At 39.6% G+C, this 26,473-nt stretch overlaps 1 protein-coding gene across 1 annotated transcript in view; it reads left to right on the top strand.

Moving 5' to 3' along the window:
* Nucleotides 1-19,837, top strand: part of JAG2 (jagged canonical Notch ligand 2) — a 70,785-nt gene extending 50,948 nt beyond the window's left edge. Inside the window, exons 12-26 of the mRNA XM_027674136.1 lie at nucleotides 98-271; nucleotides 2,606-2,756; nucleotides 3,036-3,200; nucleotides 3,761-3,874; nucleotides 4,886-4,999; nucleotides 5,384-5,497; nucleotides 6,437-6,553; nucleotides 7,216-7,243; nucleotides 8,260-8,345; nucleotides 10,606-10,719; nucleotides 10,912-11,027; nucleotides 12,643-12,888; nucleotides 13,330-13,461; nucleotides 14,470-14,626; nucleotides 17,516-19,837. Coding sequence (XP_027529937.1) covers nucleotides 98-271; nucleotides 2,606-2,756; nucleotides 3,036-3,200; nucleotides 3,761-3,874; nucleotides 4,886-4,999; nucleotides 5,384-5,497; nucleotides 6,437-6,553; nucleotides 7,216-7,243; nucleotides 8,260-8,345; nucleotides 10,606-10,719; nucleotides 10,912-11,027; nucleotides 12,643-12,888; nucleotides 13,330-13,461; nucleotides 14,470-14,626; nucleotides 17,516-18,000 — 2,313 coding nt within the window. The 3' untranslated portion in view covers nucleotides 18,001-19,837. The remainder of the gene's footprint in view (nucleotides 1-97; nucleotides 272-2,605; nucleotides 2,757-3,035; nucleotides 3,201-3,760; nucleotides 3,875-4,885; nucleotides 5,000-5,383; nucleotides 5,498-6,436; nucleotides 6,554-7,215; nucleotides 7,244-8,259; nucleotides 8,346-10,605; nucleotides 10,720-10,911; nucleotides 11,028-12,642; nucleotides 12,889-13,329; nucleotides 13,462-14,469; nucleotides 14,627-17,515) is intronic.
* Nucleotides 19,838-26,473: the final 6,636 nt, after the last annotated feature.

Genomic DNA, 26,473 nt, shown 5'->3' with positions numbered 1-26,473 from the left:
AAAATCCAGAATATGGAAATAACTTGAATTTTTGTGTGCAAGTTTTATCAATAAACAAATCCTTCTACTTTTGCCTCTTTTCTTCCTGCCTCTGAAGGATGAAGTGAATGGTTACCACTGCTTGTGCCCTCGTGGTTTCACAGGAAAAAACTGTGAGATAGAAACAAATGAGTGTGAGAGCAATCCCTGCCAAAATGGAGGCCGGTGCAAAGACCTGGTGAATGGATTCAGTTGCCTGTGTTCACAGGGATTCTCGGGAGTCTTTTGCGAGGTGAGGGCAGTGGAGACATTACTGCAATACTTCTCATGGATTGAATTCTTGAAAGAAATATATCTCTGGGTTTAAATGGGAGTAACCAAAGGCTGAAGCATTACTGACTGTCGTAGCTGTTACCTGATACTCTGAATAAGCAAATTTGTTGTGCAGTGCTGTCATAGTAGCTGTAACACTTGAATTTGCAGCCTGATAAACTACGAGTTGTGGCATATAGGTGTTGGCCTGTCTACATGTTTTAAGGCTGCAAGTATTCCTTAAGCTTGAAACATTTTCCTTTGCAATTGTCAGGACCTTTGTCCTTTTGTTACACTAGAATGCTTTAACTTCTCATCTTGATAACTCTGAAGTAATTCTACTGCTGTTGCTAGAAGTATATGAATTATTTATCAATTATCTATATTACATATAATGTAGATAATTAATATAATTATTCAAGGCAGGCAGATATACAAGTACTGGTTCTCAGAACTTTGTTTGAGATCATTTTAGGAACATGTAGTTCTAGTGCTTAAGGATTCAGATATAAAATATTGAAGTCCTAATGATAATTCCTGAAGTACTTCATGATAATGAAGATATTCTTCTTTCTAGGGAGTATGTTAGACTTCTCAATGTAAAATTATTTTGCATTAAGTATGCACTTTCTGGCTTTTGCTGATAGTCAAATCCATGTGAGTGTTATGCTTAGCAAGACAGCATCAACTGGAGGCATTAGGTTAGAGTTTTGTTGGATTTGCTCCAGAATTTTTTGTGGAGGATGCTGGAGTGATCTATCTTAAATGCTGAAGCAATTTTATTCTATTATTTGCATTGTTAAAGAAGCAGTGCCCTCCTTTTATTCAAAATTAAAAAGGGCTGCAGGTACCAACCAGTTTAATAAAACTGGTGCAGCACCTAATAGCTCATGAACCATTTCTGCATAAGGATCATAACCCGAGTGCCCTGCTCTGGGCTGATTCATACAGTACTGTGTAATTAAAGTTTTAGCAAATGTGCTTGAATAATAGAGGGGAGTTGGCTGCTTGCCTTGTGTGTTGCAGGAAATATCTACCATTGATTCCAGATGCTAAAGTACCAGCTACTGAACTTGCATTGGGAAGGGGAAATTTACACTAATGGAAGGAAACAAATGGAGACATCTGATAGAGGAGATCTGAGAATCTTTCTCAGCCCTTAGCTATTTTTTTTTATAGTTTGCTTTGAATGTTCCATATGAAAGCATGAAATGGCTTGCTGGAATTGTGTATGCTCCTCTGAATTAAATACTTAACACCATTTGAGTTCCTTCTGCTTTGGCTAGTTTTGCATTTTTCTCCTATTTGACTACTGAACTGCTAAAAATAGGGATCAAACCCCACTATTTGGCTTAATTTTATGTCTGTAAAGTTGAAAGCTGTCTTTCTCCCGAGAGAGATGTGAAGAAGGAAAAACTGACTTGAGGGGAGAAAAGCAATCCTTAAGAATAACAATTTGGAGGAAAGATACTGTGATGTAAAAATATCCATTTTGAGGCTGCTTTGTGGATTTCGAGACCAATTTAGGGCATCACAAATCACTGATCCTGTGTGTCAGTCTGAAGCAGAAAGCAGCAGAATTGTTTTGCCACAGCAATGTCTATGTTAAAGGTTATATTGTGAAAGCTGGGTTTAAATTTTGCTCTCTGAATCAGATGGTAAGAGTTCAAAATGTACCTCATGTATCTGTGTGTAAATTGGCATGGTGACAGTATCTGGTAGAATAAGGCCCTGAGCAGCTGGGTCTAACTAGACCTACTTTGAGCAGGAGGTGGGGAGTAGCTGACCTCTAGAGGTCCGTTCCAAGCTGTGTGGTTTTGTAATAAATTCTGTATGTTAATTGAGATGGGAAGAGAAGTTGCTCTAGAGGATGGGATTTTGTTCAGGTTCTGTGTATTTTAAGTCTCTTGCACACACAAAGCTGACAAGTGCACTGGTATTTAACTTGCATTATAGCACTTAGTCCATGAATGTGAAGGACAGAGAAGTGACTTAAAGTGATCCACAATAGTCACAATAAGATGTCTCTGAATGGCTGAAGTAACTCTTTGCTAAGTTGTTGCAAATATGCTGATTCAACTTCCTGCAAAGGAGTATCTTCTTAGCAGTGGCACAAATGCTTTGCGTTAGGATGGACTAAAGCAAGCTGAAGTTTGTGTCTTGCAGGATGGAATGCAGTATGTATGATTCATAAACCTTCTTAAACCTTGAGGTTCCTTGTACATTAGCTTCATCTGTGTCTTTGGCAAAGCAGATAATGCTGCCTGCTCCTGGGAAATGAAGCAGCTGCTGCTAACTGTGGTCTCTCTTACAGATGGATATTGATTTCTGTGAACCTAACCCTTGCCAGAATGGGGCTAAATGTTATGATCTGGGAGGAGATTATTACTGTGCCTGCCCTGATGACTATGATGGAAAAAATTGCTCTCATCTCAAGGACCACTGCAAGAACAATTCTTGTAAAGGTACCTGCTGTTGTCCAGAAATCTGTCGTGATATAGTGGTGGTACATTGTAAAAAAAGTAGTATTGTTGGGAATAGAATAATGCGGACATGTTATTGTACTCGCTTGGACTTTGTAAAATAGTGAGGCAGTGAGAAGAAATGCTCCTTATTTATAGAGGTAGATGGTAACTTATAGGTGACATAAAATTGTGATTTAGTTTTAATTTTTGTATAACATTTATAAAATTAAAAACTGATGATGCAGATCATTACTCTGATGATACACTTCTCATTCTTAGTAATAGACAGCTGTACAATAGAAGTCTTCACTAATGCTACCCAAGAAGGAATCCGTTTCATTTCATCTAATGTTTGTGGGCCTCATGGACGGTGTATTAGTCAGCCAGGAGGGAACTTTACCTGTGCCTGTGACAGAGGTTTTACTGGAACATACTGTCATGAAAGTAAGTAGGAGTTGTTTGTAAATTATTTTTCTCTAAAAATTTTAGTTTTTGTTAAGAAGCTTTACAACATAAAACAGAACATTTGGATTTTAATAAAATTGCACAGAGCATTGTTTCGTATGTACTGTTTGAAATTCGGTTTCTTCCGGTAGCAGTTGTCTTTGTAGTGGTTCACACTTCCTCTGTGAAAGAGAACTGGCTTTAGTCCAACTTTAATGTGAATGTGTCAGTGCCCACTGCCTTTATGTACAGTCATAGAAGCCATGGGTTTCTCCAACATGAGAGTGATAAAGAAGGGACTGACACATTGACAGCACAGCTTAGTAGCACGTATATTCTGGTCTAGGTGTTTTTTAAACACCTGGATATTTTTGCCAGGTAAACTTAATGCTCTGGTTTGACTTGCTACAGGAGGGGCAATACAGCTAGGAACCTTACCAGGCTTGAGAAGAGGTGTTTGAGCCTTTCTTTTGCATGTATGAATGAGGCACAAGTCTAGAGCATTGCTCCTCTAAGTAGGGGAGAAGAGCCTCATGCAATAATTGACTTTTTTGTTGTAGATATCAATGATTGTCTTGGGAAACCTTGCAAGAATGGTGGGACATGCATCGATGAAGTTGATTCATTTAGATGTTTCTGTTCAAGTGGCTGGGAAGGAGAATTGTGTGACACAAGTGAGTACTGCTAAGTGTTGCAGGGTCAAATATTACAGCTTTGTTGTAACAGTTAGAGGTGGTAATGTAGTTAATAATGGGGTAGTTTCTCTGTTCTGTAATTACAGTCTTGTTTGCAGAAGTGTTTTCAGGAAGATATTCTGGGTAGCTGCTCTAAAAGTGTCAGTTCCTTTAAGAGGAGCAGAATCTGATTCTTTGGTATAGGAGGAGAGAACTTTTTCTCCTGGGAATAGGCAAAAACGTTGTCCAAGAAGTGTACTAGGCCAGTTCATGGTTAAGTCACCTCAGAGGAAACTCTAGTTGTTTCTTTTTCTGCTCTGAATGAAGCTCCTTCTAAAACACGATGGCAAGGACCTGCTGGGGCTTATTACAGGACATGCATGAATTCAGATGTGAAATAGAGACTGAGAAGCTTTTGGCAGCTATTGCTGTCGAAAGAGCCTTTTGTGTGGTCTAACTGAAGTTTGTTCTGGAATAATTATGTTCCACCTATTAAAACGTTTGTCTCAAGTGAAAAGAATTTTCTCTAAAATTTATGTTTGTGTGTGTATGTTTAATGTGTGTATACATACACATACATGTGTATATATGGTTAAGCCACCTAATGGCTTTAACTCTGTGTTTTGAAACATAAAGCAGAAGAAGGGGGCCTTAACTGCCTCATGTGGATGTCCTGTGTTGGGGTTCCTTTTCAGGACACTGTGGTCCCTACTAGAAAGCTTTTTCTGAAGTTCAGAATACAGCTGCTTGTAAAAATGAAGTTACTTTGGTGCTCTACTTAGAAGCCATACTGAATGGTCCTTCTAAGCTGTCAGAAAATCTTTCATAATTCATATTGTTCTGTATTATATCAGAATTTTTTCCTTGCTTATATAAAGATAACCTTGTAATAATTAGGACCGTCGTCTTCCTAAATAGTACAGAATTTATTTTCTTTATAGAGAAGTATTTTGTATTTTCTCATGGCCTTGGCTGGGCTAGATCACTTAAGTTGAATAACTGTTTTTCTAGATTTCAATGACTGTTCTCCTAACCCATGTCACAACGGTGGCCGATGCATTGATTTGGTAAATGACTTCCATTGTGAGTGTAAGAATGACTGGAAAGGCAAAACTTGTCATTCACGTAAGTGTTCTTTGCTTTGATCTTTAGATTACCCAAAGATTTGTTTTCTTTCTTCTCAAGGGACTAGAGTTCCTGAAATTTAAAATGAAACAATTGCAGTGAAAAAATAGGCACGTTTTCATTACCTCTTCCATTTTCCCAGTCACAAAATGGAACACTTAAAAAATGTATTCCTTCGTGTGGTGAAACAGTTTTGTAAGAGATGTCCTTAGGTTCCATTCTTTGGGTTGTTTACTGTAATACAACAAATGGAACTATGTATTTCTGGTATTGTTGTATTTAAGTATTAAGTCTCTTTTAAAGTACTTTGGTGATTAAAAAGTACATCTTCTTTAAATTCATCAAGAGAAATGGAAATTAAAGTGGCTTTGTTGTGATGTATAGGTGAATACCAATGTGATGCAAACACTTGCAGCAATGGTGGAACGTGCTATGATGATGGAGATACATTCCGCTGCTCATGCCCTCCAGAATGGATAGGAAGCACTTGCAACACTGGTAAGCTTTCTAAATTATCTACAGGTGAACCCAGAAGTAGAGCAGTGTTTAAATAATAAATAAATTGTTTAGTAAATAGGCACACTTTACTGGCTAGTTCAGAGCTGTTACAGTTGGGTGGTGACTGAAGTTTAAAGTAACTCTTTCTACTCACCTGACATGATACTGATTTTTAGGAAGCTGTTCTTCTCCGACTGCATCTATGGTCTCTTCAATAGCTTCTCTTAAGCAGTTTTAGAACACTTGGACTTGTCTTAATTTGTCTATTAGTCTTTAGAGGCCCTGTGTAAGGGTTTTCCTGGGAACTTAGTTCCCCACTTGGCTTGCAGACTCATAATGTGAATAAGTTTGTGATCGAGGGGTGTCTGAGCAGGCATACTCAGGAAGAATGGAATGAAGTGCTTCTTCCTGGGGGATTTGCAGGGTTACTGCCTGCTGTAGGGAACTACTCTTGTTTTTTTGGAAATTCAGTGTAGTATCTGTGGTGCATCTTTCTGAAAATGAAACTTCCATTAGGACCAGGAAGCTGAATGAAGATCATTCAGTACAGTTTTTCTACTTTTTAGATATATTTGCAGCTTTTTATCAAAATCTGAACTTTAAATACTAGTACTTTATCATGAAGAACACCTCATGATCTGGATAACTTGCTGCCAAAGCAATAATTTAGCAGTATATGAAGAATGCTTACACAGATGGGGAAGAAAATAAGTAATTCTTCTTAAATAAAATTTTATGGTTCAGTTAAACAATTGAATTGGGAGGATGGTGAAGGTAGGTGAGAGATTATCATGCAATGTGACTATTTTTGGAGCCTTTTGACCTTGTGAGTCTTGAACTGTTGATTTAAATATTGTTTAGGATTGTGATATTGACATACCCAGATGATACATACTCTTTGCTTCCTGTGCTAAATAGAGACCTTTTCTGTTTTCAAAGCTAAAAACAGCAGCTGTATTCTAAACCCTTGCATGAATGGTGGAACATGTGTTGGCAGTGGAGATTCCTTTTCATGCATCTGCAAAGAAGGATGGGAAGGACGTACATGCACACAGAGTAAGGCTTTTCTCCTTTCTTCCCCTGCATTCCCCTGGGATATTGGGAGTGTCTGGCAGAGAGCTGTTAACTGAAACAAAGCAAGTTTATAGGGTTCGTGTGCCAAAATATCTGAATCATTCAGAGTGGGAGGTAGGTAAAGAAGACGATGCTCGAGTAATGAATGAAGAGTTTGTCATGCTTCTTTTTGTATCTAGTCTCTGCCAAAATAAGACTCTCAGCCTTCCGTAAAAATATAGCTTTTGGAAACATGTGCAGAGCAGAAAAATCCTCACAGAACTACTAATTTTAATAATGAAAACGATACGGAAAGGCAAGCAGTAGCGTATAAGCCATTTTCTCTGAGGATAGCAGTTAACTACTTTGACATACCAATACAATGAATTGGTTAGGTGGAGTAAAGCCTGCAACTTTTGGTTTGTTTCCCCCCCCAAGGCATAACACTGGAGGAGGGAAAATCTACATTTCAACTGTTTTTACTCTAAGTCTACTGGTGATATGATAATTGAACTTTCTTTACAAGTGTGGAAGAAAACATTCAATTCTGTGTTATTTTTCTTTACTTTCCTTGTCAGATATGTTGTTTTCTAAACTGTAGTATTATGTATTAGAAAACAAATTGTGCCACTAGTTAAACTAATCTGTATTGTTCTTTTTTGTAGACACCAATGACTGCAACCCTCATCCATGGTAAGTATGTGAACTCCAGTTCTGTACCTATTGTGAAAACAAAAGTGAGCACAGTAATATGGATTTCCATTTCAGATTAGAACTAATTCTACTCTAAAATAATTGAAGCCAGCCTCTCTAAAATATCTTAAAGCCATTTTTTTTGCCTTGCCATATCTATTCCTTGACAGCAACAAAGACCACAAAACAATCCTGAGTCGATTCTGTGTGAACAGATAAAAGTATTTTAGTGTGGTCTTCATGCTAGAGCTGAATAGTAAATTACAGTGATATGAAGTGAATCAGACTTGATAACATTTGAAGCCTTTGCAAATGAGCAGAATAAAAAAGAAAAATTGAAACCTGTTCATTTGCAATAAATAAATTTAAATGTCCTGTTAGATTAATTACTATGTCTAAACGTGTTTTAAAAACAAAATTAAATTTTTGGAAGATATAATGGGATTATTTTGAATATAGAGGTTGATATTTATGGCTGAAGGTGAAAAACATTGTGTGGATGAAGCAAACAATCTGCCTTATCTTTCTCTGTCTATTCTGATGCCATAATCTGTGTTTCATGTATTAAAAAAAGAAACAAACTTGCAAAAGTTTGGGCTTTCTTTATGTTCACTTGAAATTGCTGTTCCATCTCCTTGAGTTCTGTGGATATACTTCCTCATGCATTTGTAAGATGTTGCTGTTTTAACAGGTGACTTACTAAGCAATATTGTTTGTGTAGCACTATACTTTCTCTGTTGATAGCAATAAATTGTCCCCTTAAACAGCAGCAAATGCTTTAATTAACAAAGTTTTTTAACTGGAGACCAATGAAATAATGCAGATGGCTTTTTTAGTAGACTTGTATTATGAATTAATAGGGACCTTTTAATTCTGCATTGTTGAATAGTGAGGGAAAAAAAGAGAATAAGGACAATGGAAATTTGCATTTGAACACGCTGCCTAAGACTCGTCTGTAGACTAGTGAGTCTACCCTGAGAATGCTTGGTGTAATGACAGGTTTATTATTTTTACAGTTACAATGGAGGCATCTGTGTTGATGGGGTGAATTGGTTTCGATGTGAATGTGCACCTGGGTTTGCTGGTCCTGACTGCAGAATTAGTAAGTACCTGTGTGGGTAAAGGCCTGAATGGTTGTACCATTCCAATGCACAAACTCCTGGTGACCCTTTCTGTGTCGGGTTAGCTGAATTCCAAATAATGAAGCAGAATCCACCTGTTAAGCCAGGTACTGATACCTCGTGAATATTGCCAAGTTAGATGCCTTTATTAATATCATTAAATGGAGCTGAAATGACTTGGCTTAAATTACACTGAAAGATTTGGTTTCTGGGTTTCACTGGACAATTCTGAAGGTTCTGGGGTGCTGGTTTCATAGAAGCTTAAGTTTTAAATATTTCTTTTGACAAACAACTTGTTGGTAAAGATGATGTGTATCGGCAGGTGTTCCACTTAACATAAGAAACCAAAATCCCCCGAGACTTCACAAATGAAAACAAAAACATCAGGAGTGCAATGCTGGCACATGAATAACAAAAGTATGATAAAGGTCTTTCAAAGCTAGAAAACAAACCTGTTGCACTGCAATTATTCTAAGGATAGAGGCTGAAAAGAAGGGAAAGCAACAGACCTAAAACTGTGTTGAAGTGTTGTGGAAGAATCTGGTGGTGGGGTTTTATTGTTTGGTTGAGTTTGGGGGTTGTTCTGGGGGGGTTGTCTGATGGAATTTTACCATTTTGACTTGCATGGATAGATACCTTATTTTTACTTTATTTCTACTTTGGAAGATCAGACTTTGAGTCTTCTGTAGCCTCGAGGCTTTTGGGCTTGGTCCTTCCACTCCATCAGTATGGTGATGTGCCTTCAAGTTAAGACTTCATCCTCCTTCTGGCTTATAGAAAATAAACCACCACCTCTAGTTGGAGGGCAGCTGCAGCACTTGTAGAAGCATCAGCTTAGTGATCTCTGGATACAGAACCAGGGATGGCAGGTCATCCTGTATCTAGGTCCAGACACCCAGAAAGGGATATCGAATTCTGCTTGGGTGCTCCCTTCCCCTTAAGGGTAGGACATCACAAATACAAATACTGTGCTTTAATGGAACTGCAGACATTTTTTACTTGTTTAGACTGGTATAGACAGAAGGAGTAGCTCTGACAAAAATGCCTTTTATGGCTGATACAGAAACAGAGTTAAGTCACTTTTTTCAGCATACAGAGACTGGAGAATCTTAAACCTACATAGCTGGAAGAGAGGAGGAAGGAGTAGTTAAACCCCATTGACGTTTAGATACTTGTGTATTTGCATAAAACTTCATCTTACTGCACTTTTGAAGGAAGCTACAATAGAACCAAAAGCCCTTCCATATCCATTTGATTATTTTCTATTGCCTACATGTGTAGCAGTCTCACTACTGCCATTTATTGTGTTCACTTTCAAAGTTCAGTCCATTAAAGACAGAAAATGAGCTGATACTGTGTGTTGGACAAGAACTGGTGTTTGAACAGTTTTTCTGAGGGGTTGGGATTGAATATAAATGCCATTTGTATTCAATGGATGGAAACCTTTCAAAAGATGCTTTGGAAGAGAAAGGTTAAGGTTGAAAATGAAGCAGTTGGTGCCTGTAGCTTCTGAATTTGGACTCTGTTGCTTTTGTAGACTGTTGCATAAATTAGTATTGGTCACTTCCCCAGGATAACAAATGACACCTTGCCATGCATCTGAATGCACTATGCTTCCCTGCCTTTTTCCATAGATTTCTACAACTAAGCCTCTGAATCTTGGAAGGTGGGGGTTTTTTAAGAGGCTTTTGTGCTAAGTATGTATGCACTAAATAAATCTGCTCACTTATTTCAAGGTTATTGATGTTCATCAAATGTGTTACAAACCAAACTGTTGTTCTTCTGCCTCATGGTGACTTGTGTTGCACTAAGTCACTTTTTTGAGCATTGTTGAGCAAATTAATTGTTCAGCTCTTGCACTGTGATAACTTCATGAAAGCATGTGCTTTTCTAGGAAGCCTAAATGTCTGAGTTTAGCGCCAGAACAGGATGTGGGACTTGTTCTATAGCTGAATGTGGGGAAGGCATTAGCACCTTCAGCTCTCCAACACCTCTGCTCTGTGAGATGAGTCAGCATATGACTGCTGTTTTAATTACCAGAACTTCAATTAGGGTGCAATTATGAGAAATCTGTTACAGGTTACTGCTGAAATGATAGAAATGTTTAATTAGGAGATGAATTCTGAGGAGAAACTGTCCTTTGCGTTTAGAAAAGGAGGTATTGTCAAATTACGTCTCAGTAAATTATTAATTACAATGTTCTGTGTCTTTGTCACTGAGTTTTACCTATTTTCTATCTAGATATTGATGAATGCCAGTCTTCCCCTTGTGGATATGGTGCCACCTGTATAGATGAGATAAATGGATACCGATGCACTTGTCCCCCTGGAAGAATTGGTCCAAGATGCCAAGAAGGTATTTCTATATCTGCTATCATCCTTTACCTAAAAATAAGTAGGGCACAATGTAGCCAGTATAGAATTTGTATACAGTAGTCTGATGTGTAAGGAACAGTAGCTAGTTTTTTTTTTATTTAAATTTGTATAGTTTTAACTTTGAAGAGGTGAAATGTCTGAGTGTGGGTTTTTTGTTTTTTTTTTTCCTTAGTGATTGGAATTGGAAAGCCTTGCTGGCTTAAAGGAATGACTTTTCCCCATGGGAGCCGGTGGGAACAAGAGTGCAACAGCTGCCACTGTTTGGATGGCCGTATTGACTGCACCAAGGTAGGCATTTTGAGCTATTTTTTTAAATTCTTCTGGCTGAAATTTACTGTTCTTCATGCACAAGTTTGTATTTGTCTTTCCTAAATTTCCTTTGTTTAAAAAAAAAGTGACTTCCTGTAAAAGTACTTATGGATTGTCTTTATAATCATAAGTACTGTCCTGCTCTCTACCTGCTAGAACAGGCTCTCTAGAGCCTGGAATAATGATCCTTGAAAGGATAAATAAATTACTGTGCTAAAACTTTCCAAACACAATTTTAGAGCTCTTAATTTTGTGTAACATTAGTTCCAAGGTGAAGGATATGTTGGAAGAAGTTTTTTCAGTAGGTATTAATTGCCTTTTTGTATTGTCCTTTAGTGGCTTTATGAATCGACAGATTTCAACCTTTATTTATTAGGGACTATATCCTGGTGGTTGTGATTTAAAAAAAGTAAAACTAACCTAAATGCAGATTGTTAGTATATGTGCTCCAAGCCTTTCTGCCCTCCTGAGATAGCATTTCTCAGTGGATTTGTGGTACCTGTGCAACTTTATATCACAGCTGGAGAGAGAGAGAAGGAAGGTTGGTGCTGCCGACAAGTTGTAGGGCTAAGTGGGTGTCTCCAGCTGAGCACTAATAGCACTTAGAACATTGCCTAACATGGCAGTCTCCCATCTTTCACTGGGAGCACCAGTTAAAAAACCTCCAGGTTTTATCTATCCAGCATCTTTTTTTTTATTATTATTTTTAACTAAGTGCACATTAAAGGCAAAGAAGTAACTAAATCTTGTACTTAGTAATTTAGAAATGCTATTTTAGACCCTTTATGGTGTTGTGATTGTAAGTTTGAGATGTCGTCAGAAGATAACAGTATGTGAAGGTAACTAGAATCTCAAATGGTGGGTGCTGTAAATGCAAGTTATCCGTGTGTGGTATTTGGTTCTTTTCTGCATAACAAATTCACTTTCACAACAAAGACAGTTGTGCTTTAAGAATCTGTAAGTTTCTGCAGTAATAGCTGTAGAGTATTATGTAGAATCTTAAAGGTTACATGTAATCACAGAATATCCTGAGTTGGAAGGGACCCACAAGGATCCTTGAAGTCCAACTCCTGGAAAGGAGCTGTGCTTGGAAACTCACTGCACCTCAGTAATTTGTGGGTACCAGCATACTGTTTTATTTTGGGAGTGTGGTTGAAGTGGCAGTGCTTATCACCAGTGTACATCAGCTCTTAACATATGCAACATTTTCTGGCAAGGGTCTCAGCATAAATATTGAAGAAATTAATCTTTGTGGAGATATTTCTCTTTCTAGATTATAAAAGCCTGGATGACTAGATTAAAATAAATGCTTAAACTTCTGTATAGTTCAGTTATATGGGACAAATCCATAAACTTCTAAGGAGATATGCCCAGTCAGTGGTTTCTCGGGTTATTTTTGTCCAGTTTTTTACTCTTCTGTCCATACAAAATGTCCTCATTTTGTGGAAGAGCAGCTCCATCTGCTACTAGACTACAGCAGTATCAAAATGCGGATATTTTGCAGTCAGCAGTAGATGATGATGATCTTACATGAATTCCTTATTTTGATTTGAGCAATTACCTGTAACAGTACTTTGTTCTTTTTAATTTCTAGGTGTGGTGTGGAAAAAAACCTTGTCTGTTACACAAATACTGGGATAGTTCAAATAACCAGTGTCCCATGGGTCAAGAATGCCAGGAGAAGTACATGAAATGCTTTCAGCCACCATGCACGGACTGGGGAGAATGCAGTGCCTCTGAACCTCTGCCTATCAATATCAAGTGTCTGCCTAATTCTGGGTACTTGGACAATGACTGTGCTAGAATTACTTTAATTTTTAACGGAGACAAAGTCCCCCAGGTGAGAATAGAATTCATAATGAAGTGTGGTAATATATGTAGAGATCTATTCTATGTCACAGCATGGAAGATTAAGGTTTCTAGTATGACCTCTTGCTATTATAAACTTGCAAAATCCATTACTGGACTCCTCTGTTGCTATGAATTGTGCTTTGTCTAAAGGGTGAGGCAAAATCAGGGTTTGTACAGAATATTTTATTTTCTTTCTTTAGTCTTGAACTATTTACATTTCAAGATGGGCTCAGGCTGTACTAGGATAGTCATGCAAGCTCAGTTTTTCACCCTCTATTCCAAAACCCTGTTCTTCACTTTTCTACCCTTTCTTGCTGCTGTGGTTACTGCCTTCATTGGGTTTTAGTAACTGCAAGAACTCAAGGTGTTTATTTTTACGTGCCATTTTTCACTTCAGCTAAGAACATACCATCTCCCTTGCTTCTAACAGGGCACTACAACAGAAAATATCTGTTCTGAAATCCGGTATTTACCAGCTACTAGGACTGTTTCTAGGGACAGGACTCTGATAATATTATGTGATCTGTCTTACTCTACAGAGAATGCAGTAGAAGTTGCTATTGTAAGTATGAGACTGGTATTAATATATATACAAAAATGTTTTCTTATTAGTTTTTGCTGGGGAAGAGGTCATTTAAGCTTGTTCCACTTGAATGCAGGTGGTGCAATCTGTGGCTTAGTCTTGACTGCAAAGCAGTTTTGTGATCTCACAATTTCCTGTAGTGCAAGATAGCTGAAATTGCAGGTCTCATTAATGACAGAAGGCTACTACAACCTTCTGATAAATTAGTCTTTAGAGTAATTCAGCCCAAATTAGAGAACAGGTGCCTACTTGTTCTGTCAGAAATCTTGGGCTATTGACCTTCTCAGTAAGGAGATATGGTTGCAGGTGGCTGGATTGTATCTTGTGAAGAGGTTTCTGCTGTGCATTCAGAGTATGGCTGCTTCAATCAGATGTTCGTTAAGCACAAGGTACTAAGTGAGAAGTGGAAGAAGGGGCAAGATGAGTAGATGAAAGTAACTGTTGCCCTAATGAGCTCAAGACTTGCTTTAGTGGCACTTAGAGCTCAATCACTTGATGCCAGTGTCTAGCTTTGATTTCAAGACAGGGTTAATTTTCATAGTAAATGTTTATCCAAGCAGAAGCTGTACTGTCTGTCTCCTCTAGTACTGTAAAGAACATGCTGAGCTGTGATGCAAGGAGCAAAGTGTATGGTATAAATAGAGCAGACTGTTATTAGTCCAGACTTCTATCTAGATAATCCACATCTTGAACTGCTCCAAACTATGACTAAGTTTAGCTCATCAGTTTAAGTAATGTGGAAGTCACTGCCTTTCCTTTGAGGTATGCTAGATTAGCAAGTAGGCATGTTACCCACCAAGTCTGACACTACATCTGCAGTTTGGGCAGAGCCAGCCGTGCTATTGCTATGGTAAACTTCTAGAGTACTGTTTGTAGCTACTGTCAGGCAAATTCAACCTAGTGAACTCAATTAAGGTCTAGCTGTAGTACATTTCCATGGTTAGGTGATTGCAATAACTTCTTGTTTTTCCCCTTCACTCCCTTTAGTCCTTTGTCCCGCACCGAGATGAACAAGATAATAGCCTCATACAGAATGCTGCTAATACAATAGTGAATGCCATCACTAAGCGACAGAACAGCACTGTTATGTTGGCAGTAACTGAAGTCAAAGTAGAGACCATCGTTGTTGGGAATTCATCATCAGGTAAGTCTCCCAGTGCATACCTCCTGTATGTGTGTAAGCGTTTTCTGTTCCCCTGCTGTCAGTCTTCTCTTGTCTTTCTTTACATGTTGGGGAAAATGATAGATCAGGTTGTGTCTTTAATTGGTATTACTAAATGAAGAGAAAGTGGCACAAAAATCAAGATTTTTGTGCTTGTGTGCTAGTTTAAACTTAACTTCATCCCTAATGTGATATCCCCAGATACTCTTGCTGTGGTTTTGGATCTAACTTCCACTGCAGTTCCCCAGTCTAAGCATACCTTTCACAAGATCAGGAGTTTCTCTTGTGTGTGGTTCCAGTCCTTTTCAAGTCTCCTCCATTAACCTTAGGCCAAGGTCAGCCCTTGATGTTGCAGCACTGAGGCTGTGAGGAATTAAAAATATGGGGAGGGGGAAGACAGTGTGGTACCAATATCTTCTGAAGTGCTTATGTATTATTTATTTCCAGAATTAAAGATGTATAGTTTTTTCCAATACTTTGCCATGATAATGTAAAACTTTGCTGCCCTCTTCATCATGTGTTTCTGACTAGTGCACAGCTGGCTTAAAATGTAATGTTCATTCCTCTTATGGAGGATATAGCCAGATTGGAGACCTTTATCTCTGAATATTGGCTCTCCCAGAGCTCTGCCAAAATAAGCGGTTGAAGATTTTGCATGCCTGTGTTCCTGCCTGGGGGAGGCAGGAGACGGTCTTGTGGAAGACTGCTGGTAGGCTCAAGTTCAACTAAGCCCCAGAGTGAAAAATCTTACAATGGTAGGAGACTCTCCCAACTTTTTCCTAGACCTCCCCAACATAATCTTTTGGAAGATCTTCCACCCATAGTCCAAACAATTAGTAGATTGCCTGGTTCCACTTTCCTTGCATTTCCCTTCTAGGAAATGCCTTTCATCTGTTAAAGTCTTGGCAAATGTATTATTTCCTTAGCTCTCCTGAAGGAGTGTACCCTCTTTGTTCTTGTCTTGAACAGCAGTTTTGTAGATGATAAAGAATCGAGCTGAGATTCTGACGTACTTCAGCCTCTGTTTTCCTGATTGCATGTTAAATGCTTGGGAAAAAAGGATGTGGATTACTTTGCCTCCCACCTCCAATAAGATTGAAAGGTTCTCCAAAATTAGTGGATGAACTCTGATTCTCTTGCAGAATGATTTCCAGACTCCACATTTTAGTATGGATGCTATATTGGCCCCTAGTTCTTTAAGTGGAGTTGTTCTGAAGTAAACTGTAACCCGGACACTCATGTTGTTTGATTTGGTTTGGTTTATTGTTACCCCTTAATATTGGGTAAGGTAGGTGGAAACCTATCACAAAATGTGGTGTCAAGCCTACGTGTGTGCTGAGAATCTCATTTCTATGGGATGCTCAAGTGTCTAGGTGGAGATGATCATTTTGACACTTCCATTGATTTTTCTCTGTCTTAAAGAAAAAGTAGTCTGAATTTGGAATCTGTATGCATGCAATTTTGTATAAGAACCTGTTAAGTAAACTTGGATCCATGGTACTGTGACAAAATAACAGATGTGATAGCAGTAAGAATGCAAGCTTTGTATTCTAATATTGGAGAAGCTGTTATGAAGAGCTTATTTTTCCTTGAAGTATTTCCTCCATTCATGGATTACTGTTAAATTGCTTACGAAAAATAAGGATAGAATAGCAGTTACTCCTTCAAGTACAATACTTCCCCAGAATGTTAAAATACAATTTTTAGATCCCTTGAGGCCAACCATGTTGGCAGTTTACTCACCCCCCTGTACCAAAAGGAAGTGTTTGAGGATGTGTCACATTCCACATAGGAATATACTCAGAAGACACTTGAACGTTAGAGTGAACAACTGTGGTGTTGAAACACTGGTTGGTTTTGTACAGTCTTTTGCAGGTTATTCTGTAAGCAGATGTCTTGAAACTGCTGAGGGAATTTGTTTGGATCAGACATTAGAGTGATGAGTTGACAGCATTTGCCTGCAGAACTGTTGAATGATCCCATGCTCTCTGCAAAAAACCAAAGCACCTTGTGTCTCGTAGCCTCTTACCACATGTGGATTTTTACTTATTAAGAAGAATAGAAAAAGTTGTTATCCTGTCCTAACTGTAAAGCCCCTGAGGAAGGGGGGGGGGAGGGAAGTCCAAACAGACACACATTTCCAGGAGTGTTTTCCTAGAGAAATAATCTAGGTCTCTGTGGCTGGGAGAACATCAGAGTGAGTTTTGGATTGAGAATGCGGAGAAACTCAACTTTTGTTTGTTCATTGAGTAATGAAGACTCTTGTCTCTAGTGACAATATTTTGATGTTTCATTCTGAAGGAAAAATGGAACATCCTAGAGAGTGCATGATCAATTTGATTACATAGCTCTAACCTGAATGTTTCTGGAGATCGTTGATACATAAATGTCTGTAGATTTGATGTTAAAGGACTGATGGTAAATGCAGGACATATTTGTGATGCAAGTGTCAGTACTTCTAGAGCAACTTACAGGCACAGTACTCTATAGCCTACCTCCTGCTGGGATAGGCTCTTAGGAGTCATTACTGAGGTTTTCTGGGCCAACTTCCATGTAGGTGCTTGAGAAAGATGCTACTTATATAACCAGTTTGTCTTTTGGAGGGGAAAAAACATCTCAAATGGAGCGTTCCTCACTCATCATTAATCACAGGAAACTCTTAACTTTAAACTAGTAAAGAGCACTTCCAGATGGACTGGTGCATTTAGGCGGTTATGATTGTGCTGTAAAGACATCTTACTTCCTTTCTCCCAAAAATATCTTTCAATGAGTAACCTGTAGCTAAGAATGGATGCTTCTCTTGCAGATGTCCAGTGCTATGTATCTTGTCCTGTTAACTCAAGACTTTATTTCTTTTCGTTTGCCCTCTAGATTATTTGGTTCCAATTCTTTGTGCGGTATTTAGCATTGTGTGGCTGACTTGTATAATCATCTGCGTGTGGTGGACTCGGAAGAGAAGAAAAGAGAGAGAGAGAAGCCGTCCTCCCAGAGAAGAGGGTGCCAATAACCAGTGGGCGCCTTTAAATCCCATCAGAAATCCTATAGACAGATCTTATAGTAACAAAGACATTCGTTATGAATGCAAAAACTTCATATCTCCTCAAAAAAGAACTTGTGATGCAGTAGAGGAGTACGTAGAGTATGAGGAAGAGGAGGAGGAAGAGGAGGATGAAGAGGAGGAAAGAGATGAGGAAATGGACAAATTCCTCTCTCACAAACTCACAAAGCCTTTGCCGACAAAGGTATCTGACACATCAGAGAGCAGTCCAGTAAAGAAATCCCATCAAATAGGCAAAATGGACAACAGATCTGTAAAAAATGTGAATGCATCAAACTTTGAAGGCAGTAGAGTCTAACCTGTATTTGGGACGTAGGCAGACTGCGCCTGCGCTTACTGGGGAGGGGAAAAATTGACATCTCCACTTTGCATCAAGGACTAAAAATATCTGGAGTCAAATGTTCATAGTTTCTTTATTTTGCGTAAAAAAAAATAAATAAAAATAATAAATAAAATTTATTTTGTTTCTTTAGCCTTGTATAAATTATTCAATGACTGTCAGATGAAAAAAAAATGAGTAATCTTTGATAGTTGCTATTTTTGTAAAGTTTACTTATAATACACTCGCTGTGTGGCAGAGGAGAGGTTGTATTTTCAATATGTGTAAAGTTTATTACAAAAGACTGTACACTGTTTACAGAATGTATTTCTTTTTATTACTTGCTCTAATTTAATGGTGGCTTTAAAACCTCCTGGTTGAGGAAATTGTGTGAACTTTAAACTGCTTTCTTGACTTTGAATCTCTATTAATGGCAGCTCACTGCACTTGTTACGTTAGTAGCTTCTGTAAGATTTTTTCCAAATTTGCCTTACACACTTTGTAATAGGAACAAAAAAAATAATTATAGAGATCTTTCAACTGTGGTTTAAAAGTGGCCTTTTTATTTCTGTTTAATTACTTTAGAATTGCAGTATTGAAGCATGTGACAAGTGCCTTGAGATTAAACTTTTTCTATAGCAACTGTCAAAGACTGCCATATCAATATAGTAAAATTGTGAGAACTCTAGGTTCCCCAACTGACACAGTTTATTTTCTAATAGTGAAAGTGCTTTTTTGTAAATATGTACATATTAAATGAATCACTCTGTATATTTGATTTAATAAGTTAAATATTTTGGTCTTTTTTTTTTTACATGTCATTCCTTTTAATTTATGTTGCAGAAAAGGAGGTTCTATGGCAGTTTATAAGACTTTTTTTGGTATAATGTCCAGATTAGAAAATGATGTTAATACAATCAATGTTAGGAATCTGTTGGTCATTTGTATTTACATAGGAACATAACCACTCTACGTGTAAATAGATCCAGAAATGTTTGTTTATCCCCATGTTCAGCCCATCTCAAGAACACTAACGGGTGCATCTACTGTACAGTACCAACATAGCGAGGCATTGTTTTTTCTTTTGTGAATATGTTAATTACATGTGGTATTACTTTTTTTTTTTGCGTTTAAATACAGGCCTAATGAAGGGAACAATATTTTCCTCAATCTTGTTTCTGTTGTGCTTTATTCATCTTTCGCTCTAAAGGAAAAAAGGCTGGCAAGCTCAGAGGATTGGGAGTATCTCATTAGAAATGGTTATATGTTATGGAAGGCTTATGCTTTTTTTTTTTAAGGCTTCTATTATTGCTGTTAACTGGGCAAACTATAAGTTGTGTTTTTTTTAATTACTGAAGAAGCATAACACTACATACACCTAGTTACCCTGCCATTGAGAGGAACGGACGTCTGAGAGTGTAAACTCTGGCCCATGAACAATGTAAACATGAATGTTTTGAAACCAGTTATTTTATACAGGAATGCCGGATTTGCTTTGCAGGATCATCTGTATTAGTACATTTTTTTGACATGTTCTTAAAAAAAGAAAACTTTCAGAAAAGAAACTATTTATTAAAGCATTTTATAATGATGTTTGTTGTAACTTTTTTACTTGTGCTAAATATTCAAAACTTATTTTGATAACCTGGTTAGGAGTTAGTTTAGAAAAGGGTACTATCCTTCTCATGTTCCCCAGTATAATCCTGAGTATTTAAACCAAAAACACTTTTTTTCTGCTACTCTTGTAACTTTTTGTACTGTAATGCTGCTGTCTTCCATAATCTAATAAAATGATTCCCTCATTGTGTGTAAGATACTTCAGGTTGTGTTTGCTTTCTAAGTGCTTTGGAGTTCGGATGTGACAAGGCTAAACAGAGGAGGAGTGAAAGTCCTGACTTAATTCCCGGTACTTCCCGTAACCTGAGCGTTCAGCCTGCACCGAGCGCCGACACTTCCTGAGCCCGCTTGGCAGCCTTGTCCTGTGCCCACGCTGCTGACACTCTGTGGAGGAGGTGGCGTCCCATGTGTGCTTTAGAGACAGGGACACCTCCAGTTCCTAAACTGGGGCTCCCCCTGCGCTGCCCCTCTGCGAAGCACAAGGGCTGTTTTAGCTGCCAGGAGTTGGACTGGGTGATCCCTGTGGGTCCCATCCAGCTCAGGATATTCTGTGGTTGTGTGTACGATCTGCCTCTTTTGCAGTGGTTCTTCTCCTGGCTGCTGAGTGAAGGCTTGTCTGAGCAGCAGCGTTTTGATTCCTCGGGTGAGAAGAGCGTGCAGAGGCCTGAGGTGATATCCTTGCCAAATTGAGTTGGATTTTAAAATAATACCTTCCTCCTCTATTCTGCAGCTGTTTGTGTCATGCTCCAATTTCAGTTCACTAGGTCTATGCCTGTTTCTTACAGTGGCTTTGTATAGAATATTTTTTGCAGTAAAAGGTGAATTCTTATGTAAGGTAATATGGAATATAAAAGTTGGATTTTTCCTAGTAGCTATCAACCTCCAAAGAAGAATTGTAGATCCTAGAAGAGTTCTTACTCCAGTCATCATACAGTTACTTTGTTACTGCTTTCCTTGAAGTATTTTCTTGTCTTTGTCTTGATAATTGAGAGTTTGTTTCTAAGTCAGTTCTCAAAATCAAGTTCTGTTATCTTTCTCAAAAGGAGAAATAGATTTATATACATACAGAATTAAGACTCTTGCTGTTCTGTCATGCAACTGTGAGCTGGCTCACTGCTCCCAAAGGTGCTGATTCTGCTTCTTCACAGTACTGAAATAGCATATAAAGTAATGGGGGCATAAGAATGGTCATCACCTGCTATTCTAAACAAAGGGTCTGATACTGTGTTCAGGACTGTGGATTCACTAAACCACCACAGATAAGTGTTTAACTTTGTAGTGCTCTTTGCCTTCCAAAACCAAGAATTATTTCATGCCTCCTTCATGTGATGGGCAAGTTACGTATGCTGAGATATATGGAACAAGATCAATAAAGTAGGAGGTTGAACAAAAAGTGAGCTTTTTAACTTGCATAAATTAACTTTAATCTACTTTATGCAGATTTTATTTTTATGCTGCTCTTAAATTACTTGTATATTTTCTCCACATACCCGAAATCACCTTATTCAGTAGTTTTGTTTCTTTTTGATTTTTACAAGTGTTGAACCTTTACATCTCAACTTCTTGCTGATGCACATGTGCTAAGCACACGAGGGTACTGCCAGAGTCATATGTTGCAAGAGCTACATAATGAGGAAAAGTAATAAATGGGCTCTTCCTCAAGATTTTTGTACATAATGAGTAGCTTTGTGCTAATTTTTCTTCTCTGATGCTCTTTTCAAGATCTGATGTTACCCTGAATCACCTGGTGAGCCTGATTCTTCTGGCCATTTGCTGTTTTCTGGTTTGTTCTCCAGCAGGCCATGTAATTACTCCTCTTGAGATCAGGCTATGCTTGGCTAGAAAGTTAGTTCATACAGCAAAATAACTTGCTCGTACCTTTTCAAGAATAACCTAAGGGTTGAAAGGCATTTTGGTCACTGCCTTGAAAGCTGCAGAGGACACTAGTTGCCAGGCTAATTGTGAGGTAGCTTGGACAACAGGGATTGGGGTGGCATGAAATTAACTTGCAGAGGAATTTGTGTTAGAGTTATATGTGTGACAGAATTGAACTCCCTCATCATTCTTGAGTGCTGGTGGGCTATCTTACTCCTTTGGATGCACCAGAGAAAGAATGAGCCTGAAGAAGAGTTCAAATAGCTCGTGAGCTGTCCTGGGGAGGTGGCATCCCTTCTGTTAGACAGTCTAGCTGTGACCTTTAGGGGGTTTATTGTGTGTGAAGGGAGGTGGTAGAGGTTGACTTTACTCTTTCTCAGTGGTAAAGTGAGTGTTTGAGTCACTCTAAATTGGAATCTTGCTCTTGCTTTGGAAAAACTGTATGATGCTCAGACTTGCTGTGTTCAGTGCTACAAAGCAGTCCCTAACTAGCCTTGTGTCATTATTTCATCACAGGTGGTGGAATAAAGAATGGGCTTATAAAACAGTAAAGGAACAAAAGGTCCTCTTGGGAATGAGAGATGACTGAATCCTTCCCAACATCATCCTTGTTATGGCACCCATTCTTGTGAAAGTGTTTCTGTACAAATATGTGGAACTTTTTGCTTTTGCTCTGTATACGTTATGCTCTGTATATTTTGTTATTGTGACGGGGACTTAGACTAAGTGCAAAAATATCTCTTCTTTGACCATTTGATTGTAAACATGTGCTTGCAATCAAATGTTTTTAAGTGAATGTCATAGGTAATATTCTGAAGAAGGAAGTCTTTTGTTTTTCTACAAGAATCATTAAGTTTTTGGATGGTTTATATGAATCTCCTTTTTACATTGTATATCCTAATTCTAGAGCAAGAAGAAACAGACAATGTACAGGGCAGTGTACATTACAAATGAACTGAACAGAGACCCACCTGTCCTGCTACAAAGTTAACAGTCCAGTTTTTTGCAGACAATCAGCATGATTTCATAGAGTCATGGAATGGTTTGGCTTGGAAGGGACCTTAAGAATGATCTAGTTCCAATGCCCCTACCATGAGCAGGGACACCTTCCACTAGACAAGGTTGCTCAAAACCCCATCCAACTTGGCCTTGAACACTTCCAGGGATTGGGCATCCATAAGTTCTCCTGACAACCTGTTCCAATGCCTCACCACCCTCAAAGTGAAGAATTTCTAATATCTAATCTAAATCTTCAGTTTAAAGCCTTTCCCCTTTGTCCTGCCAGTACATGCCTTTAGGTACTGGAAGGTGCTATAAGATCTCCGTTCATCAGGCATGTAATTTTCCACAGACTGAATATTGTCATCTTCACAATTTTTGCAGCCAATAACAAGTCCCATAGTTCATGCCTGTAACCCATTCCTACAACTGTGTGGGTGGAGCACATCCTTCTCAGAGGGTACTTTGCAATACCTTTATAAAAGGAGTGTGGAAATCAACTAGCTTGAGGGACAAATGACCCAGTCTTTAGAAGCTCAGGGGAGGAACTTTAGTTAATTTTTTCCCCTGGCACCAAGGCTGCTTCAGTTTTTTCTGGATGGGCAAAACCCCCAAAAAATCACAGAAACCTTAAGCAGCATTTAGGAGATGTTATGGTTTTGCTCCCAGTAATATACTCCATCTGTATTACTCTTTATCTTAAGAGACACAAGGAACGTGTGCTTTTCTGAAAACCAAACTAAGATTTTTTATTTTTTTTTTTTTCAGTGGTGGGTAACACAGAGGGACCACTTTCCAGGTGTAAATGTGACTAGGGAGGCACGATGTTTTCTGACCCTTGGGTTCTCAAGAGCAGCTCTCACTTTCCAGTGTTCTGGAAAAAAAACCAAAAACCAAAAAACAAAAACAAACCAAAAAACCCAGAACAACTAAATGCAAATCCTTCAGCTCTGTTTGGTAGGGAGAGTCTTGTTAACTTGTAGATCTTTCTCAGCTGCTATCCTATCTTCTCTCCCACCCATCTGAAGGAGGCTTGGGTTGGAGGGGACTTCTTTGGCAGATTTGCTGCACTGATAGACTATGGATGGAAGAAGGTTGAGCAGGGAGCTGTGGAGCAGGTTTGGAAACTGCTGTGGCAGCGGCATACAGAAGGCCCTTTGAAGGCTTGGCCATCTGCCTGGAGGCATAACTCTGGGCATAACCCCACCTATTAATTAACGAAGCCCTACCTGTGGGTGGAAGTTGGTTCAGCCAACAGCTGTACTGGTGCAGATCAAAGGTCCACGTAGTCTGGTATCCTCTGTCCTGCACCGGCCAGAGGAAGATGCTTACAGAAAGTGCAAGAGAGCAGTAAATTGCAGCATAAGCCCTTCTCACACCCATCCAGCTTCTGTTGCTCAGTGGTTTAGGGGGTTCCTGAGCCAGACATATTTGATAGGTATCTCTCCTCCATGGCATCATATCATCCTTTTTATGCTTTAGGCCTTCACAACATCATGTGACAATGAGTTCCACAGGCCAGCACTGTTCTATACTTTCTTCAGATCCTTTCTGGTGGGCTGGTTGCTTTTTGGCCCCTGCTGACTACAAGACTTGTGAGGAAGCAAAGATGGTTATTTCATGCCTTGGCTCTGCATGTGCCTGGTTCTTGTTAGAGCAAGGGTGCAAAGCTGTCTGAACCTTGCTGTCTTGAGTGCTGGAGTCCCTGGAGAAGCTCACTCTGCCATGACTGTCTGCAGGGAGAAGCACTGGGGTGTGGGGGTCCAAAGTGGGCCGGAGTGTTGTGATTCTCTTTGGGGCGGAGTGGGAATGGGGGGGATATGCCAATGCCCAGGACTTGTGCACACAAGGCAGTAGAGGAACTAATCCTGCAGCCTTCCCAGCAGGGAGGAGTCTGAAAAGGATGTGGGCATCAGTGAGTGTGGAAGAGGACTGTGTTTTGGGGAGCACTACATCAGCAAGATCTTGAGGTGAGGGTTAGGTAGGTACCACATTGGGTCCGTTCATCCCTCCTAGATTTCCCTGCTGCTGAAGAGCTGTGCAACAAGTCACAGCTGACACAGTCTTTCTCAAAAGTGGTGTATCCACAGCCCTGCACTCTCCAAGGTGAGGCCAAAATGGCCACATTCATGCTGCAGCACCAGTATTTGTGGTTTGCTGTTGGAGACACAAAAGGAAGAAGAAAGAAGGGGTGGGTGCCTGGTGACTGTTGTCCTGTGCCCAGCCCTGGGCAGACATGCGGTTGCTCAAGTTTGAGGGGAGCAGCCCAGGAGGCTTCTTCCCACTATTACCTATCAGAGAGCATCAGCTCTGGTTCATCATGGGGATGCCACTTATGAAAAGCTTACCTGTGTCCAAGATCTGCTTCAGACAATTCATTGTTTTAGGAGCAAAGAAAATGCTCTGACAAGGCTTTTTTAGGTCCTGGTACCTGCCAGTGCCAGGAAAAGCAGCAACATAACTTCATTCAGAAACAGCTCAAAATTAGTTTTGCATATCCAGGAGTCATAGTTTCATACAAACTTGTGTGGCATCATTTCAAAATAGTGTATGGTAGCTGTCGGGGAAAGGAGGTTGTCCCTCCTTTTGTACCCCTATTAGATGTGGTCCCAGGACCTGACTGCTCCATGGATTAGATATTCAGGGACAGTTTGTATCTGCTTCTCCTTTTGCCACGTGGCTTATCTAGTGCTTCCCTCTTTGGTGGTCCCTTCACTGATGTACGTCTACATGACTGGGCTACATTCCAGAATCCTCCATGTGTTACTTACAAGGAGGTGTAAAGGGGAGGGAGAAAGGGCTGTTCAGTGCTGAATCCCCAAGGCAGCCTACACAGGAGATGTGCCAACCAGCCCTTGCTCTGCCTAAGGTGATATCCCTGACATGAACTGCCTTCCATGGGGCTAAAATTCCCCCAGGCAGGGCCAGCCTTTCCACAGGGCACCTAAGGCTCAACTGCTGCAGCATTTGCTTATCTCTGCTTCCTAAAAAAAATGGAAATGGTGAGTGCAGCAGCTTCTCAATAGGAAGGAAAATTGCTAAAGTTGAACTTTTGGACAAGTTAAAAGGTGAGTGTAGATCAGCAGGCTGTCCTTTCTAATTCTCTTCCCCCTCTTTCTTATTTTTAAAATAAAATTATAGCCCTCCCCCCAAAAAAATATTGGCAGCGGAGAGCTCTGCTCTCTTGAGACGTTCTTGAAGCTGCTTTGGCTCCTGTGCCCCTGGTGGGCTGCAAGGGGTGCCTGATGCAAACCTGGGCCTGGTGAGTGTCCCCATCATGGTGGCACAGGGACAACCCTCATGCAGGTTCCCGAGGCACCACAGACGTGGTGGGTCTGCAGGGAGGTGTTCTGACAGTCCGCTGACATCACTTTCAGTGCAGATAAACCAGTGAGGTTATCTCAAGTGCAGCAATATCCTCTAGAAAAGTGAGGAGGAGAACCCTCTTTGCACTGTGTCACCATGGATAAAAGCCTGTTAATGAGCAGTGGTGGTGGGAGCAGAGACCCAGCACCTTCTAGGGGCATTGTGCAGCAGCAGCCTGGGTGTGCAGGACCCGCAGCGCCAGGCAGTGGAGGGAGTACATGGCCGACATTTTCCAGCCTGGGTGTTTAAATTTTGCTCTATATTTAGTGCCCTAAATGAGTGCTTTGATTCGCAGTGTTTCCAAGCACCTGCTGCTTCCATTGACTCTGGTGGTCTATATGGGTCCCAGCAATCCTCGGGGTTAAGCTGCTCTATCTCCATGCCTAAATTTGGGTACTTGGGTTGGGAGCTGCGGGTGCTATATTCTGCTGGGGTTTGTGTTTCTCCTGCTGTGGGGTATGGTGCTAAACTGGGGTTTGTGAGCAACGTGTTTTCAAAACAAAGGGTGGCTTTGATTTGCCAGTTTCTGGTTCAGCTTATCTGAGTGATTAATCATTTATTAGAGGAGAGAGAGATTAAAACTTCTAGAATATAG

The sequence above is a fragment of the Neopelma chrysocephalum genome, unplaced genomic scaffold (assembly GCF_003984885.1).
Source record: "Neopelma chrysocephalum unplaced genomic scaffold, ASM398488v2 Primary Assembly neopelma1_24, whole genome shotgun sequence".
Classification (NCBI taxonomy): domain Eukaryota; kingdom Metazoa; phylum Chordata; class Aves; order Passeriformes; family Pipridae; genus Neopelma; species Neopelma chrysocephalum.
This window is presented reverse-complemented; position numbering and strand designations above follow the sequence as displayed.